This window comes from Macaca thibetana, chromosome 11 (genome assembly GCF_024542745.1).
Source record: "Macaca thibetana thibetana isolate TM-01 chromosome 11, ASM2454274v1, whole genome shotgun sequence".
Classification (NCBI taxonomy): Eukaryota; Metazoa; Chordata; class Mammalia; order Primates; family Cercopithecidae; genus Macaca; species Macaca thibetana.
In genome coordinates this window covers 121,212,240-121,227,096 of record NC_065588.1, presented here as the reverse complement: position 1 = coordinate 121,227,096, position 14,857 = coordinate 121,212,240, and the positions used below count along the sequence as shown (strand labels likewise).

The 14,857-nt window shown below is 52.0% G+C and overlaps 2 protein-coding genes across 7 annotated transcripts in view; one reads left to right on the top strand and one right to left on the bottom strand.

Annotated features, from left to right (window-relative positions):
* TMEM132B (transmembrane protein 132B) overlaps positions 1-14,857 on the bottom strand; it is a 1,306,862-nt gene that overhangs the window by 848,034 nt on the left and 443,971 nt on the right. The window lies entirely within an intron of this gene.
* The window catches only part of SCARB1 (scavenger receptor class B member 1), an 88,782-nt gene that overhangs the window by 48,195 nt on the left and 25,730 nt on the right, over positions 1-14,857 (top strand). For 5 of the 6 annotated variants that reach the window (XM_050748015.1, XM_050748013.1, XM_050748012.1 and 2 more), the window contains 6 exons: positions 379-536; positions 4,139-4,280; positions 4,848-5,051; positions 7,293-7,388; positions 8,957-9,072; positions 11,310-11,476. In XM_050748015.1, coding sequence (XP_050603972.1) covers positions 379-536; positions 4,139-4,280; positions 4,848-5,051; positions 7,293-7,388; positions 8,957-9,072; positions 11,310-11,476 — 883 coding nt within the window. The remainder of the gene's footprint in view (positions 1-378; positions 537-4,138; positions 4,281-4,847; positions 5,052-7,292; positions 7,389-8,956; positions 9,073-11,309; positions 11,477-14,857) is intronic. The other variant, XM_050748014.1, reaches the window with a different exon arrangement.

The window sequence follows — 14,857 nt, the reverse complement described above, 5'->3', positions numbered from 1 at the left end:
TTCACCTGGCCACATGGAGCCCATGTTCCTGCAGGGGACTATCCCTGCCCTGAGCCCATCCGCTACCCTCAGCTCCGGCACCCCCTTTAGATGGTGCATAGGCCCCTGTTTACCACAGTCCCTTGACTGGTGTCACATATTGCTGTCACGACGTATTTTAAGAAGCATTATGACAGCATGGATAGGTTGCCTGTTTAATTCCATAAGCTCCAGGTGCGACAGCCTCATGTGCGAAGGCCTTTCCCACACCTCCTACCCCGAGCCCCCGCCGAGGAGCCCCTTCCCTGGCCGGGCTCAGGCAGCTGTTCTGGAGCCTCGTGGTGGGGCGTGGGGCCCTCGTCACTCTCCTCACAGGCGTGCTTGTCCCTTCCCCTGCAGAACGTGCGCATCGACCCCAGCAGCCTGTCCTTTAACATGTGGAAGGAGATCCCAATCCCCTTCTATCTCTCCGTCTACTTCTTTAACGTCATGAACCCCAGCGAGATCCTGAAGGGCGAGAAGCCGCAGGTGCAGGAGCGCGGGCCCTACGTGTACAGGTGAGGCTGTGTCCAGGTGAGGGCGGAGGGGCCGGCTGAGGCTGGGCAGGGGAGGGGTCTCAGAGTGGACGGGATGGGGAGGGTGCTGACTGAGCCCCAGAGATTTTTCCGGAAGCAGGCAAGGCATACTCGGGGGAAGTGCTAGTCCCAGAGAAGTTTTTGTTTTAGGTTTTTTTTTTTTTTTTTTTTTTTTGTAGAGATGGGATCTTGCTATGTTGCCTAGGCTGGTTTTAAGTCCTGGGCTCAAGTGATCCTCTGCCTCAGCCTCTCAAAGTGCTGGGATTACAGGTGTGAGTCACCAGACCTTACCTAGAGAGGTTCTTTATGGAGCAGGGAGGGACCAATGGTGCGGGTCTGGCTGGAGGGTGCATATGTGAGAGACAGAGACACACACACGCACACATACACACATACATACACACATAAACATATACACACATACATACACACATATACACACATACACGCATACACATACACACACATACATATACACACATACATACACACATAAACATATACACACATACATATACACACATACATATACACATACATATACACATACATGCATACACATACACATACACACATACACATACATATACACACATACATACACACATAAACATACACACATACACATACATACACACATAAACATATACACACACATACATACACACATAAACATATACATACATACATACATACACACACATACATATACACACATGCATACACATACACATACACACACAAACATATACACACATACATACATGCATACACATACACACATACACATACACACGTACATACATGCATACACACATACATACACATACATATACATACATACATACACACACATACATATACACACATACATACGTACATACACACACATACACACATACACACACATACATATACACACATACATATACACACATACATACGTACATACACACACATACACACATACACACATACATATACACACATACATACGTACATACACGCACACACATACATATACACACATACATATGTACATACACATACACACACACATATACACACATACATACGTACATACACACACATACACATACATACACACACATACATACATACATACACATACACACACATACATATACACACATACATATGTACATACACATACACATACACACACACATACATATACACACATACATACGTACATACACATACACACACATACATATACACACATACATATGTACATACACATACACATACACACATACACACACATACATATACACACATACATACGTACATACACATACACACACACACGTGCACACACACACACGCACAACCAGGAGCACACGTATCCCCCGCACCCTGTCTGGGCCCGAGGACCGGGTGAGTCAGCATGGGAAGGGGTCGGCTGTTTGTGGAACATGCTGGCCCAGGGACCACAGAGTGGTGCCTTTGCTTTCTGCTTGCCCTGTCCCTGGCTGTGGCCTGGGGAAGTGACTTCACCCCTCTGAACCTCAGCTTGCCCATCTGCAGGCTGGAGAGACGCAAGAGCCCCTTCATGGGGTCATCGGGACTCTCAGGATGCACGTGGAGCTCTGAGACGGCTGGGGGATGTGCCTGTTACAACGCCCTTACCTCCTGGAGTCTTCACAGCACCTCCCCTCCCCCACACCCCCGCTTCCCAGTTCACAGGCGGAGGAGTAGGGGCTCCGAGAGGAGAGCTGACTTGCTCCCGGCACACGGTGTTCCAGGGATGGGGTGGGCAGAGGGTGTTCCTGCTGTTGGAGACCCACAGTTTGGTTCTAGGAAAGCCAAGATGAAAACCTAGCAAATATGCGTGAGGTTTGGGAGTAGGAAACACGAGTCAGCTCCTGCATTCCGTTCACTCATTCACTCATTTGCTCTTTCATTTAACAAATGTTTATTGAGCACCTACTAGGTGTTGGCTGCCATTCTAAGCACAGGGGACCCAGCAGCGGACAGAATGGGTAAAAATGCCAAAGCTCTCTATACTCCTTCATTCTGTGAGCACTGATTGAGCACCTTCTGTGTGCTGGGGGTGCAGGCAGACCAAGGCCCTGCCTCACCAAGCTGACATTCTGATGGGGAGAGAGTAAAGAAGTGGACAAATAAGGGGAAATCAGGCATCCATCAGTGTTGTGCAGACAAAACAGTGTGAAGCCGGAGTGCAGGAGGGAGGGCGGCCGTGGGACTCGGTCTGACTGGAGGGTCGGGAGCACCTCTGCAAAGGGACACTCACTGGACCCGCATGGTGGGAAGAGGCCCTGGGGAGAGAGAGTCCCAGCCAGAGCATGTCCAGAGGTCTGAAGGCTGGAAACAGAGCCTGTGCGGCTGGGGTTATGAGGGAGGGAGACAGTGGAGAGACGAGGCCTGAGCCTTGCTGAGGTCCTCAGAGGTCGCGTTAGGAGCCTGATTTTAACCTGCATGCAAAGTGGGGTTGTGGTCCAGAGCGTGGCACGATCTGATTTCCACTTTTTTTTTTTTTTTGAGACGGAGTCTCTCTCTCACCCAGGTTGGAGTGCAGTGGCGCGGTCTCGGCTCACTGCAACCTCCGCCCCCCAGGTTCAAGCGATTCTCCTGCCTCAGCCTCCCGAGTAACTGGGATTACAGGCATCTGCCACCATGCCCAGCTAATTTTTGTACTTTTTTTTTTTTTGAGACGGAGTCTTGCTCTGTCGCCCGGGCTGGAGTGCAGTGGCCCGATCTCAGCTCACTGCAAGCTCCGCCTCCCGGGTTTACACCATTCTCCTGCCTCAGCCTCCCGAGTAGCTGGGACTACAGGCGCCCGCCACCTCGCCTGGCTAGTTTTTTGTATTTTTTAGTAGAGACGGGGTTTCACTGTGTTAGCCAGGATGGTCTTGATCTCCTGACCGTCTCAGCCTCCCAAAGTGCTGGGATTACAGGCTTGAGCCACTGCGCCCCGCCATTTTTGTATTTTTAGTAGAGACGGGGTTTCACCATGTTGGCCAGGCTGGTCTTGAACTCCTGACATCAGGTGATCCGCCCACCTCGGCCTCCCAAAGTGCTGGGATTTTAGGCATGAGCCACCACTCCCGACCTGATTTCCATTTTTCAAAGATTCTTCTGGATGGTGGAGAGTGGCTTGGAGAGATGAGAGATCATAATGACAGTAGCGGCAACAGTCACGGCAGTCAATGTTTACCTCGTGCTTTCTCTGCACCCCGCGGCTGTGTTGATTGCTTTCTGGGTATCTGATTGCTTTACTGTGGGGATTGTTTAATCCCCACAGCTGCCCCATGAAGTAGGGCTTGTGATTACTTCCCTCTGTATATGGAGAGGCAATGGCCGTGTTGGGTGAGGGAGAGCAGAACGAGGCCGGCTGGGTGGCAACACCATGTCCTGCAGTGGGCAGGCGCAGGGAGGGACAGATTTGGCGGAGGGGCCGAGCTCAGCTTTGGCTGTGGGGCCGGAGGTGTGCACAGACATCCAGGGCCCCTGCTTCCCAGGCAGGCACTGCAGGCGAGTATAAGGGAAACATCCCACATAGCAGGGGGAGGCGTCTGACCCACCGGCTTCCCCCACAGGGAGTTCAGGCACAAGACCAACATCACCTTCAACAACAATGACACCGTGTCCTTCCTCGAGTACCGCACCTTCCAGTTCGAGCCCTCCAAGTCCCACGGCTCGGAGAGTGACTACATCGTCATGCCCAACATCCTGGTCTTGGTGAGGCTGCCCTGTGGCCCCCGCCACCTCGCACCCTGGCCTCGTCCCCTGTCTCTCCTCCCGCCTGCCCCTTGTGCAGAGAGCAGTCCCTGAGGTGGTCGGAGCGTGAGGACTCACTCCTGGTGGGTGGCTCTCAGCCCTGTGCTGTCTCCACCACCCTCCGTGGGTTCTCAGTTTCCCAGGTGGGTCCACCTGTCTTGGTTTGGAAGTCCTGGCCAAAGTATTTTTTTTTTCCTTTTCAATTTACATTTCTGAGATCTCCAAAAGGGGCTGTCTTGTTGGGGGCTCAGCCACAGGCCCACCTCTGGGACTGGGGCTGGAGTTCACTCAGCCTGAGTCCAGTGGGGTGCAAGGGGGAGAAGGGGTCCTTGGGAGCACATGTGGCCTTGGCACTGGAGGAGCAGAGGGTGGTTCTGGTGTCTCGGACGCCCCACGTGGCCACTCCAGGGGCCTCCTGCACCCCAGCATTTTGCTTCATGGGCTCTTTGCCGTGAGGCCCAGCTGGGGCCGAGGGAGGATGGGCCAGCCACCTCCAGCCTCTGACACTAGTGTCCCTTCGCCTTGCAGGGTGCGGCGGTGATGATGGAGAATAAGCCCATGACCCTGAAGCTCATCATGACCTTGGCATTCACCACCCTCGGCGAACGTGCCTTCATGAACCGCACTGTGGGGGAGATCATGTGGGGCTACCAGGACCCCCTTGTGAACCTCATCAACAAGTACTTTCCAGGCATGTTCCCCTTCAAGGACAAGTTCGGATTATTTGCTGAGGTACGTGTGGCCTGGTGAGAAGCCAAAGATTCAGGCCTGTGTCCTGTCTTCCCCTCACACAGCCTGGACAGTGGTCACCAGCTTACTTTGTAGCTGGCTGGGGGTCTAGCAGCTGTGGGTTGTAAGTGGCCGAGAACCTGACTCAAACCGGCTTAAGTGAAATGGGGAATGTTGGGGCTCATGGAACTGAAAATGCTAGGATTGGATTCAGGTACAGCTTGATCCAGGCTCAAATGATGTGATTGGGCCTTAGCTTAGGAAATTGGAGGCTTTGCCGGAAGAAGGGGGCATGGCTGCTTGGGAGTAAGATCACAAGCTGACTCTTAATCTTGACTCCTGGCAACCTGGTAGGGTCACTGATTGGGCTTTGGAGCCAACATCTCGTCCGTGGAGGGTCTGACCCTGACCTTGGCTCCCTCACTGCAGGTTTCAATGAGTTCTTGGGACTGCTCCAGCCTCAGCCATCTCTCTGGTCTCTGTTGATCAGGGTAGAGTGCTGGAGGGGATACTGTGGTGCTGCATGTGATAGATAGTATGTTTTTGTCAAGGGTGACAGGCTCCTGTTGTGTGGGTAAATTAGCAAGTTTGGGCTAAGTGGCATGATTCTGTAAAAGCATCTTGTAAATCCTGAAGTGCTTTGCAAATGAAAGTTATTACAAAGTCCCTAGTTTAGTATAATCTACATTTGACCACATATAATGAAAACCTCACAAGAACAGTCTAGTGGTAGGCTATTCAGTGTTGGTGTGGTGGCTTCATGGTCTTAAGTGATCTGGAAGCCTTCTACTCCTCTGCTCTGCCATCCTTGGCATGTGGTTTTCATCCTCAAGATAACCTCATCATCCAACTTGGCTGCTAGAGTGTCAGTGATCACATCACATTCCAGGTAGCACAGCGGGAAGGAAGAATTGGTGGGGCTTTGGGGAGCAGATGGAGGAATCGGGGGTAAAACAGCATGTCCCAGTTGCCTCCCTCTTAGGGAGGAAGAAAACCAATGTCCACTTCCTTTCTATTGGCCAGAACTGAGTCACGTGGCCACACCTAGCTCCAGGGGAAGCTGGAAAGGTAGCCTTTTAGCTGGGTGTGCTGATACTCTGAGTATGGTTTGGGTTTTGTCATGAAGGAGTAAGGAGAGAGTGGGCTTTGGGTAGTAACTCGCAGTTTCTGATGCTCTCTGTCCATTATCATGATCATTTAGGGATCCTGTTGAGTGATGATTTATTAATAATAACAATAATAATGGAAATAAAGACCAGCATTTTGAGCTCTTACTGTGCCTGGGGCACCGTACCTGGCCCTTTTTGCGCATGAGCCCCTTTAATTCTCCCCTATGTAATGGCTCTGGTTATTCTTGGCTCCACATGGGCAGGTGACAGACACACATGGGAGGCTGGGCCAGGGACTTGTGCTGGGTCCTGCCCTGGAGGTCTGTGATGGGTGCAGCCACTTGGCTGGGCAACCTTGGAGCTCCTCAGTGTGCTTCACCCTGCAAAGCACTTCCAGATATTTCCTTTAGTCACTCAGACCATTTTGTGCTTTGCATGTCTTTGGGATTAGAAACCAGCTTCTGGGAAATGCTCTCGAAGCACCAAAGCCTGGGCCCCCATCAAGAAATGTTCCACAAACCGTGACGGTCAGGACAGGCCAGGTTGTGCTGCTGTGATAGGCAGTCCCAGAATCTCCATGACTTAGAGCAACCAGGACTTACTCCTTTGCTTGCACTCCACGTCCAGTGTGGGTGACTGGGGCACCCTCGCTTGTGGTAGTCACTTGGGGACCCAGGCCAAGGGAGACTGTCTTGACACACACCTCCTTGGCTGCTATAGCGGTGGCAGAGAGCCTGGTGAAAGGCGTGTGCACAGTCCTTAAAGTGTCCCCCCAAGTGACATGCCACTTCTGCTTTTTCATTGCTCAGGGAGCTGACCTGGCCCCGTTTTATTTTATGCTGGAGTAGGGTATGGTGGGGGTGATCTGCCATTCACCTGGGAGGAAAGCTAGGCTCTCCTGGAGTTAGGAAGGGAGGGTGGAACACTGCAGCCATGGAACCCGGGACCGTTCCTCCTAGAAAGCTCCCAAGCCCAGTGTCAGTCCCCAGACACTGGGCATGTGGCAGTGAACCAGATGCCAGGAGCCCTTTCCTTCTGGTGGAGGGGGAGGAGGGCTCAGCCCAGAATGTTCAGACCAGGCGAGCTCAATGGTAGGCCCGAGCCTTAACGATGCTGTTCCCTGCTGTGTCTGCAGCTCAACAACTCCGACTCTGGGCTCTTCACGGTGTTCACGGGGGTCCAGAACATCAGCAGGATCCACCTCGTGGACAAGTGGAACGGGCTGAGCAAGGTGAGGGGTGAGAGGCGAGGGCCCCTGGAGAGGGGAGGGTGGGCCAGGCCGTGGCTGCTCGGGAATGGCAGGGACCACAGGGCTTCTTCTTTGTCATGAAGAGGGTGCTGGGAGGATGAACACTCTCAAAGTTGGAGAAGGGATTTTACCTCTGGTTAAATCTTGACCAGCCAGAGGGGCAGGCGGGGTTAGTGACTTCTTACTGAGCACCTGGCGTCTGCTGGGAATGGAGTGCTTTCTTCTTTTCAGTTCTTTACTTACAAAAATGTTTTGAAAGCCGGGCGCCATGGCTCATGCCTGTAATCCCAGCACTTTAGGAGGCCAAGGCGGGAGGATCACCTGAGGTCAGGAGTTCGAGACCAGCCTGACCAACATGACAAAACCCTGTCTCTACTAAAATACAAAAAATTAGCCGGGCGTGGTGGTGCATGACTGTAATCTCAGCTACTCATGAGCTGAGGCAGGAGAATCGCTCGAAGCCGGGAGGTGAAGGTTGCAGTGAGCCGAGATTGTGCCATTGCACTTCAGCCTCGGTGAGAAGAGTGAAACTAAGTCTCCAAAAAAAAAAAAAAAAAAAAAAGAAAGGAGATTCACATTTCAAAATAATACGAGAGAGAGACAAGTGCCCTCAGTATCACCTCCCATCCCTACCCCTCGCCCCAGAGGAAACCCACAGTTACCAGTTTGGGATATATTCTTCCCGTCTGTTTTTACCCATGTGCACGTCTGTATGTACACAGAGAAATATGGAATTGTTTCTTCTTTAAACATCAAGAAATCATACTACGTGCATTGTTTTGCAACTTGCTTTTTTCACCTTCGTGACCTTTTCTCAATATGTGTGAAAATGATTGTGCGATTTCCCACTACCTGCTCCCCGTGGTAGTTACTGCAAAGACCCTGAGGGCTGGGGACAAATCGTACCCCAACCAGTGCCCAGAGTGGCCAGAATCACCATCTGCAACCAGCAGTAGCCATTCATGATAGATGGAGTTCACCTTCATTGTGGCTTGTATATTCCAATATACTGTACATGTGCACGTGATTTGAAACCTCCTCATCCTGCGGAAGATTGGAAAGTGAGCAGTTGGACTTGTCGAGTCTGGGTCTCGCTCCCCAGAGGCAGTTAACCTGATGGGTTCTGTTTCGGGGTTGCCCGGTAGTGGCCACCGTTACGATTTTAAGTAGTTTGCCTGTGTGCCGATTGTTTTTTTTAGGAGGGGCCTGTTGACTTCCGCTCTGAGGGCTGAGCACAGCCACGCCCCACCTCTCACCCCACCTGCTCACCGCACTTCTTTCCAGATTGAGGCTGGAGATGTGGGTGATAGGCCTATGTTGCAGATGAAAGAATTGAGTCCCCAGCAAAGTGACACATTCAGAGGTGTGGGAGTGGGAAGCTGCGGGAGGCATTCTGTCTGTCTACACAGCCTGCCAGCTTCCCACCGTGCCAGTATTGCGAATTGAGTGGCCGTGTGTGCACCAGGGTGGGTTAGGTGTGCGGCACCTGAGAGGCCTTATTAAGGGGCCTTGGCCCCACTGAGGGGTCTGGTCTGGATGCTTCCCCCCAGGTTGACTTCTGGCATTCCGATCAGTGCAACATGATCAATGGAACTGCTGGGCAAATGTGGCCGCCCTTCATGACTCCTGAGTCCTCGCTGGAGTTCTACAGCCCTGAGGCCTGCCGGTAATCACTGGGACGCGGGGCCTCCTGGGTTTCCTGGGCAGCTCATGGGCAAATTCTGTGGTGCTGGCTGTGCACTTGGAAAGCATTTGACTCATCGTGGATTTGACTCAGTAGCCCTTGGTACCAGCTTGAATTCTCTTTGGCCACACCGCCAAGAGCCAAACTCCAGCTGCCAGTGCCTCTGCACGGCCCAAAGGGAGGCTGCTGCTGGTGGTTTGGAGCCAGGTGGTGCTGGGCTGGGAGGAGGGGGCAGGACATGTCAAGGTCACAGGGGGCCATGAAATGGAGGCGAGAGGTGGGCTCCCCCTGGCGCCTGGCTGGTGGCCCCCGTGACCATCTGGGTGCTGAGACATAGTGGCTCTGCTTGGCCCCTTCAGGCTCAGCTCTGTGTCCCGTGGTCCCTGTTGTGAGGTAAGAGTAGACAGTGGGTGGCTCCTACAGCCCTTTTCTGGAGGCCTTGCTATGGTCTTGTTCCATTCTGGTCACTCTGGAAAAGTCCTGTACTTGGGAATTCACTCATGTGGATCTTGACTTATCTGCCCTCCCAGCAAACCCTGTGTGCCAGGTGCCTGGCAGTGAGAGGGTGGGCCAAGTCTCTGTTCCCCGGGAGGTTGTGTCCCATCAGGGCAACTCAGGCAAATGCACAAACACTAGAGTGTCAGAGAGCGACAGTGCTTTTGCTCTGTGTGGCCACTTTTTACTGTTTTAAGTTATTACTTATTTATTTATTTAATTTTTTAGAGATGGGGGTCTCGCTGTGTTGCCCAGGCTAGTCTTGAACTCCTGGCCTCAAGGGATCCTCCTGCTTCAGCCTCCCAAAGTGCTGGGATTGCAGGTGTGAGCCACCGGACCCAACTGACTTTTTAAAAGCTGAATTTTAAACTTAAAGAAAAGTTGCATGAGAAATACAAGTGGCCCCCATGTCCTCTTCACCCAGGTTCACTAGCTGTGTCAAGCCCCCCATCCCCTCCTCTCGCTGAGTGTCGTTTTCCTGAACCATCTGAGAGTAGGTTGGAGGCTGTGTGCCCCCTTACATCCAAATACTTAGTGGGTGTTTTCCAGAAATGAGGACATTTTCTTACATAACCACAATGCTGTTATTGAAATGAGGAAATTTGACATTGACATAATACTATTATCTAAGCTGGCACTTTCCTATAAATCAAAATATGCAAGGCACACATGCAATTTAAAATTTTTTAGTGGCTGCATTAATACAAGTAACAAGAAATTGGTGAAATTATTTTTAATAATGTATTTTATTTGACCTCATACATCAAAAATAGGATAATTTCAAGTGTTATTGATGAGTTTTTTTTTTTTTTTTTTTTGCTAGCAAGTGTTAGAAATCTGGAATGTGTTCTACACTTGCATCCCAATTTGGACTCGCCCCATGTCAAGGGTGGGATGGACAGCCACGTGTGCTGAGTGGCTGCCGTGGACAGAGTGGGTAGCACAGTGCATGTTCAAGTTCAGAAGTGCTTTTGAGAAAGTGCAAGAGCATAAACGGGTGGAGGATGGATGGAGTGGGTGTGGGGGACGGTGCTGCCACCCGAGGAAGTGACAGCTGAACTGAGATCTGACTGAAGGGCTGAAGTCTGGTGGATGAAGATGCGAGAGGAGACTGGTCTTAGGCAGAGGGAGCAGCGATGCAAAGGGCCTGGGGCAGGAGTGAGTGTGCTTAGGAACTGCAGGGAGGCCCTGGGTACAGGAAGGTGAGGCAGGGCTGAGTAGAGCAGCTGCGGGGGCTAGATAAGGACAATGAATCCTAACGGTAGGTTAGACTAGAAAGGGCCACAGATTTTCAGCAGGGGCATGATATATTCTGTTCTTTTTTTTGATTTCATAACTTTCAAAAACAATTTTTGTTTTTTAGAGACTGGGTCTCACCATGTTCCCCAGGCTGGTCTCGAACTCCTGGGCTCAGGTGATCCTCCCACCTTGGCCTCCCAAAGTGCTGGGATTACAGGTGTGAGCCATAATGCCTGGCCTCTGTTCTTTTGTAAAACTCCATCTGGCTGTGGCTAATACATTGATGTGGGTAGGGAGGCAGAGTCGGAGCAGAGAGGCCCGTTAGGAGGTCGCTGCAGCTACCTGGGTGAGAGATGGGGGCGGTTTGGACCTGGGAGGTGGTAGCGCCCGTGGGGAGAAGTGACTGGATCTTGGCAGCCTTCGGCAGGGCCTGGCTCTGGCTGCCGGGTTTGAGTGTCCCCTCTCACCCTGTCTGTCCCCTGCAGGTCCATGAAGCTAATGTACAAGGAGCCAGGGGTGTTTGAAGGCATCCCCACCTATCGCTTCGTGGCTCCCAAAACCCTGTTTGCCAATGGGTCCATCTACCCACCCAACGAAGGCTTCTGCCCGTGCCTGGAGTCTGGAATTCAGAACGTCAGCACCTGCAGGTTCAGTACGTGCTGTCCCCTGTGCTGGGATGGCGGGAGGGCGCGAGGGTGGGGCCAGCTGAGGGTTTATCTGCCCCGTGCTGTCTGCTGAATCTCTGGCCTCTGTACTCTTGATAATCCCATTAGGCTGAAGATAACGAGGCCGCAGGAAGATGATTTGAAAAGGAAGAAATGCCAGGTCTATTAGTTGCTACCACAATAAATTGCCATGAACTTCATGGCTTAGAACAACACGCACTGGTTATCTTGCAGTTCTGTAGTTCAGAAGTCCGCGTGGGTCTCACTGCACTCAGATCAAGGAGGCTGTGTTCCTTCTGGAGGCTCTCGGAGAATCTGCATCAGCCTTTTCTGGCTTCTAGAGGCCTCTCTGTGTGTCTTGGCTCCTGGGCCCTTCTTCCACCTTTGAGGCCAGCAACACAGCATCCTTCTGATCCACTGTGTCCTCAAATCTCTTCCTCTGCTCCCTCTTCTGCCCCTCTTCCAGTTCTAAGAACCCTTAAGACCACATCGTGCTCTCCTGGATACCCCAGGACAATCTCCCCATCTTGTTTATTTATTTATTTTTTTTGAGACAGACTCTCACTCTGTCACCCAGGTTGGATGCAGTGGTGCCATTTCAGCTCACTGCAACCTCCTCCTCCCAGGCTAAAGTGATCCTCCCACCTCGGCCTCCCGAGTACCTGGGACCACAGGTGTGCGCCACCACACCTGGCTAATTTTTTGTATTTTTGGTAGAGACGGGGATTCACCATGTTGTCCAGGCTGGTCTTGAACTCCTGACCTCAAGTGATCCGCCTGCCTCGGCCTCCCAAGGTGCTGGGATTGCAGGTGTGAGCCACTGCGCCTGGCCTATTTTTATTTTTTGAGACAAGGTATCACTCTGTAGCCTAGAGCTGGAGTACAGTGGTGCGATTATAGCTCACTGCAGCCTCGGCCTCATGGGCTCAAGCGATCCTCCTGCCTCAGCCTCCTGAGTAACTGGGATCGCAGGTGTGGGCCACGATACCTAGCTCATTTTATTTTTGTAAACTCTTTGTAGCGATGTTGTCTCACCATGCTGCCCAGGCTGGTTTCAAACACCTGGCCTCAAGTGATCCACCTGCCTCTGCCTGTTAAAGCAGTGGGATTACAGGTATGAGCCACTGTGTCTGGCCCAGTTTCTGAACCTTCAAGGCAGCTGCTGAGCAGGCCCAGTGCCCCTTTGCCCTGTGACCTGGCATAGCCATGGGTTCTGGGGCTTAGGGCATGGACGTGTCTAGGGGGCTGTTCCTCTGCCCTCCCACACCGTGATTTGGAACTTGAGAGTGAGGCTTGGTGGGAAGGACCCTTCACCCATTCTGAGATGAAAAGAGGCTGGCGAGGGTCTGTGTGTTACATAACATCCTCTTGTTCCACGGTGTGGGCGGCTAGGCAGATGTGATGATTGCTGCTAGAGTTGTGTCCCCTGACATTGTTGGTGTGTCTCAATTATGTGCCAGTCCCTGAGGCACCTCCGCCTCAAGTTGCTCAATTTGGACCCTCGGGTGTCAGTTTGATTCCCTGTTCTCACCCGGCTCTTCCAGTGTGTCAACAAGCCCAGATGGCTTTACCTCCAGGTTGAGTCCTCCTTCCTCTCTCTTGCCACCCACTCCAACCCCCCGCCTCATTGTCCAGCCCACGGACACGTCCTTCCTGGTGATCCAGTCCTTTCAGTAGCCCATCCCTCAACGCAGCATTGCCGCTGTACCATCCATCCCCTAGACCATCCAGTGCGGTCACTGCTGGCCTCTTGCGGCTGTTTAAATTGAAATTGATTTAAACAAAATCAAATTAAAAGGCAGTTCCTTGGTTGCAGTGGCCGGAAGTTAAATGCTCATATGCTATGTGTGTCTAGCAGCTAGTGTCTTGGATAGCACACATAGAGAACATTTCCATCATCATAGGAAGTTCTGTAGCACTCCCGACAGCAGCCAAGGGATCTTTTAACAATGCCGGCCGGGTATGGTGGCTCACATCCGTAATCACAACCCTGTGAGAGGCCAAGGTGGGAGGATCACTTCAGGCCAAGAGTTCAAGACAGCCTGGGCAATACAGCAAGACCTCTTTCTAGAAAAAAAAAAAAATTAAGCATAGTGGTGCACGCCTGTAGTCCTAGCTACGTGGAAGGCTGGGGTGGAAGGATGGCCTAAGCCCAGAGGTCGAGGCTGCAGTGAGCTGTGATCACCCCACTGCACTCCAGCCTGGGCAACAGAGCAAGACCCATCTCAAAAAATATGGAGATTGCCACTGTACTCTCAAAATGTCTGGCAGCTCTGTCTGTATTCAGAGTGAAGTCCAAACTCTTACCATGGCCCTGGGCCCTGCAGGATCCAGCCCCTACCGGCCTCTCTGACTTCATTTCTCCCAACACGTCCCCTGTTCATTATTCTCCAGCCCTGATGGCTTCACCCTTTTTCTAAAATATACCAAGGTCAGTGCTGCCTCAGGGCCTTTGCGTGGGCTGCTTCCCCTGCTTGGAGAGCTCTTTATCTGGACTTCTGAGTGGATCCTCCCTCACCTTCTTTTGGTCTGCATGCAAATGCCACCTCCTCCAGGAGGCCTCCTCTGATTTCCTGTTCTAAAGTTGCCCCCTCTCCTGCCCGCTGCTCCCTATGGCTTCCTCTTGTCTTCCTGGTGCTCATTGCTCCCTGAAATCATGGACTGTGGATTTTATCTTCTTACTCATTGCCCTGTCCATTCATTGTCATCCCTGTAGTCAGGGCCCCAAGCTCCTCTTCTTGGTTTTATTCTTAGCTTCTAGAACTGTGCCCCGCATGTAATGGATACTCATACAGTATTTGAATATAGGGATGGTGAATGTGTTCTGTACTTAGGAAATCGAGGCCTGAGGCTGGATGCGACCAAGGTCACAGGGTTGGTAGGACCGGAAGCGGCCCTCTATTTGACTGTGTCTTGCCTTCTGGGAGCCTTTTTGGTTGAAGCCCCGTCCTCCAGCTGGAGACAGCGACTCGAAAGGACTGGTCTGCAGCGGGGGTCAGGAGGAGGGACTGTAAACAGATTGCATGCTTTCCCCCATTTCAGGCTGAATGGAGCAACCTGTGAGCAAACGGTTTGGAGCTGGGGCCTGGGTCGCCCGCTGCTGTCTCCAGGTCCTGTCTGGCCCGCCTGGGCAATGGCCTCTGCTTGCTTCATTCTTTGCTGGTATCAGCGGGGATTTCTGCTAGTAAGGTTGAGGATGTTACACACCCAATAGGTGTGCTACAGCAACTGTCGCAGTGGCAGATGCTGGACTCCACTTGATTTAGGCCAAAAGGGCACTTCTTGGTTTGCGTAATGAAAAATTCCAGGGCAGATCCCTGTATTAGGCACAAATCCAGAACTTAGATGTTGCCTGGAAGCTGCCTCTG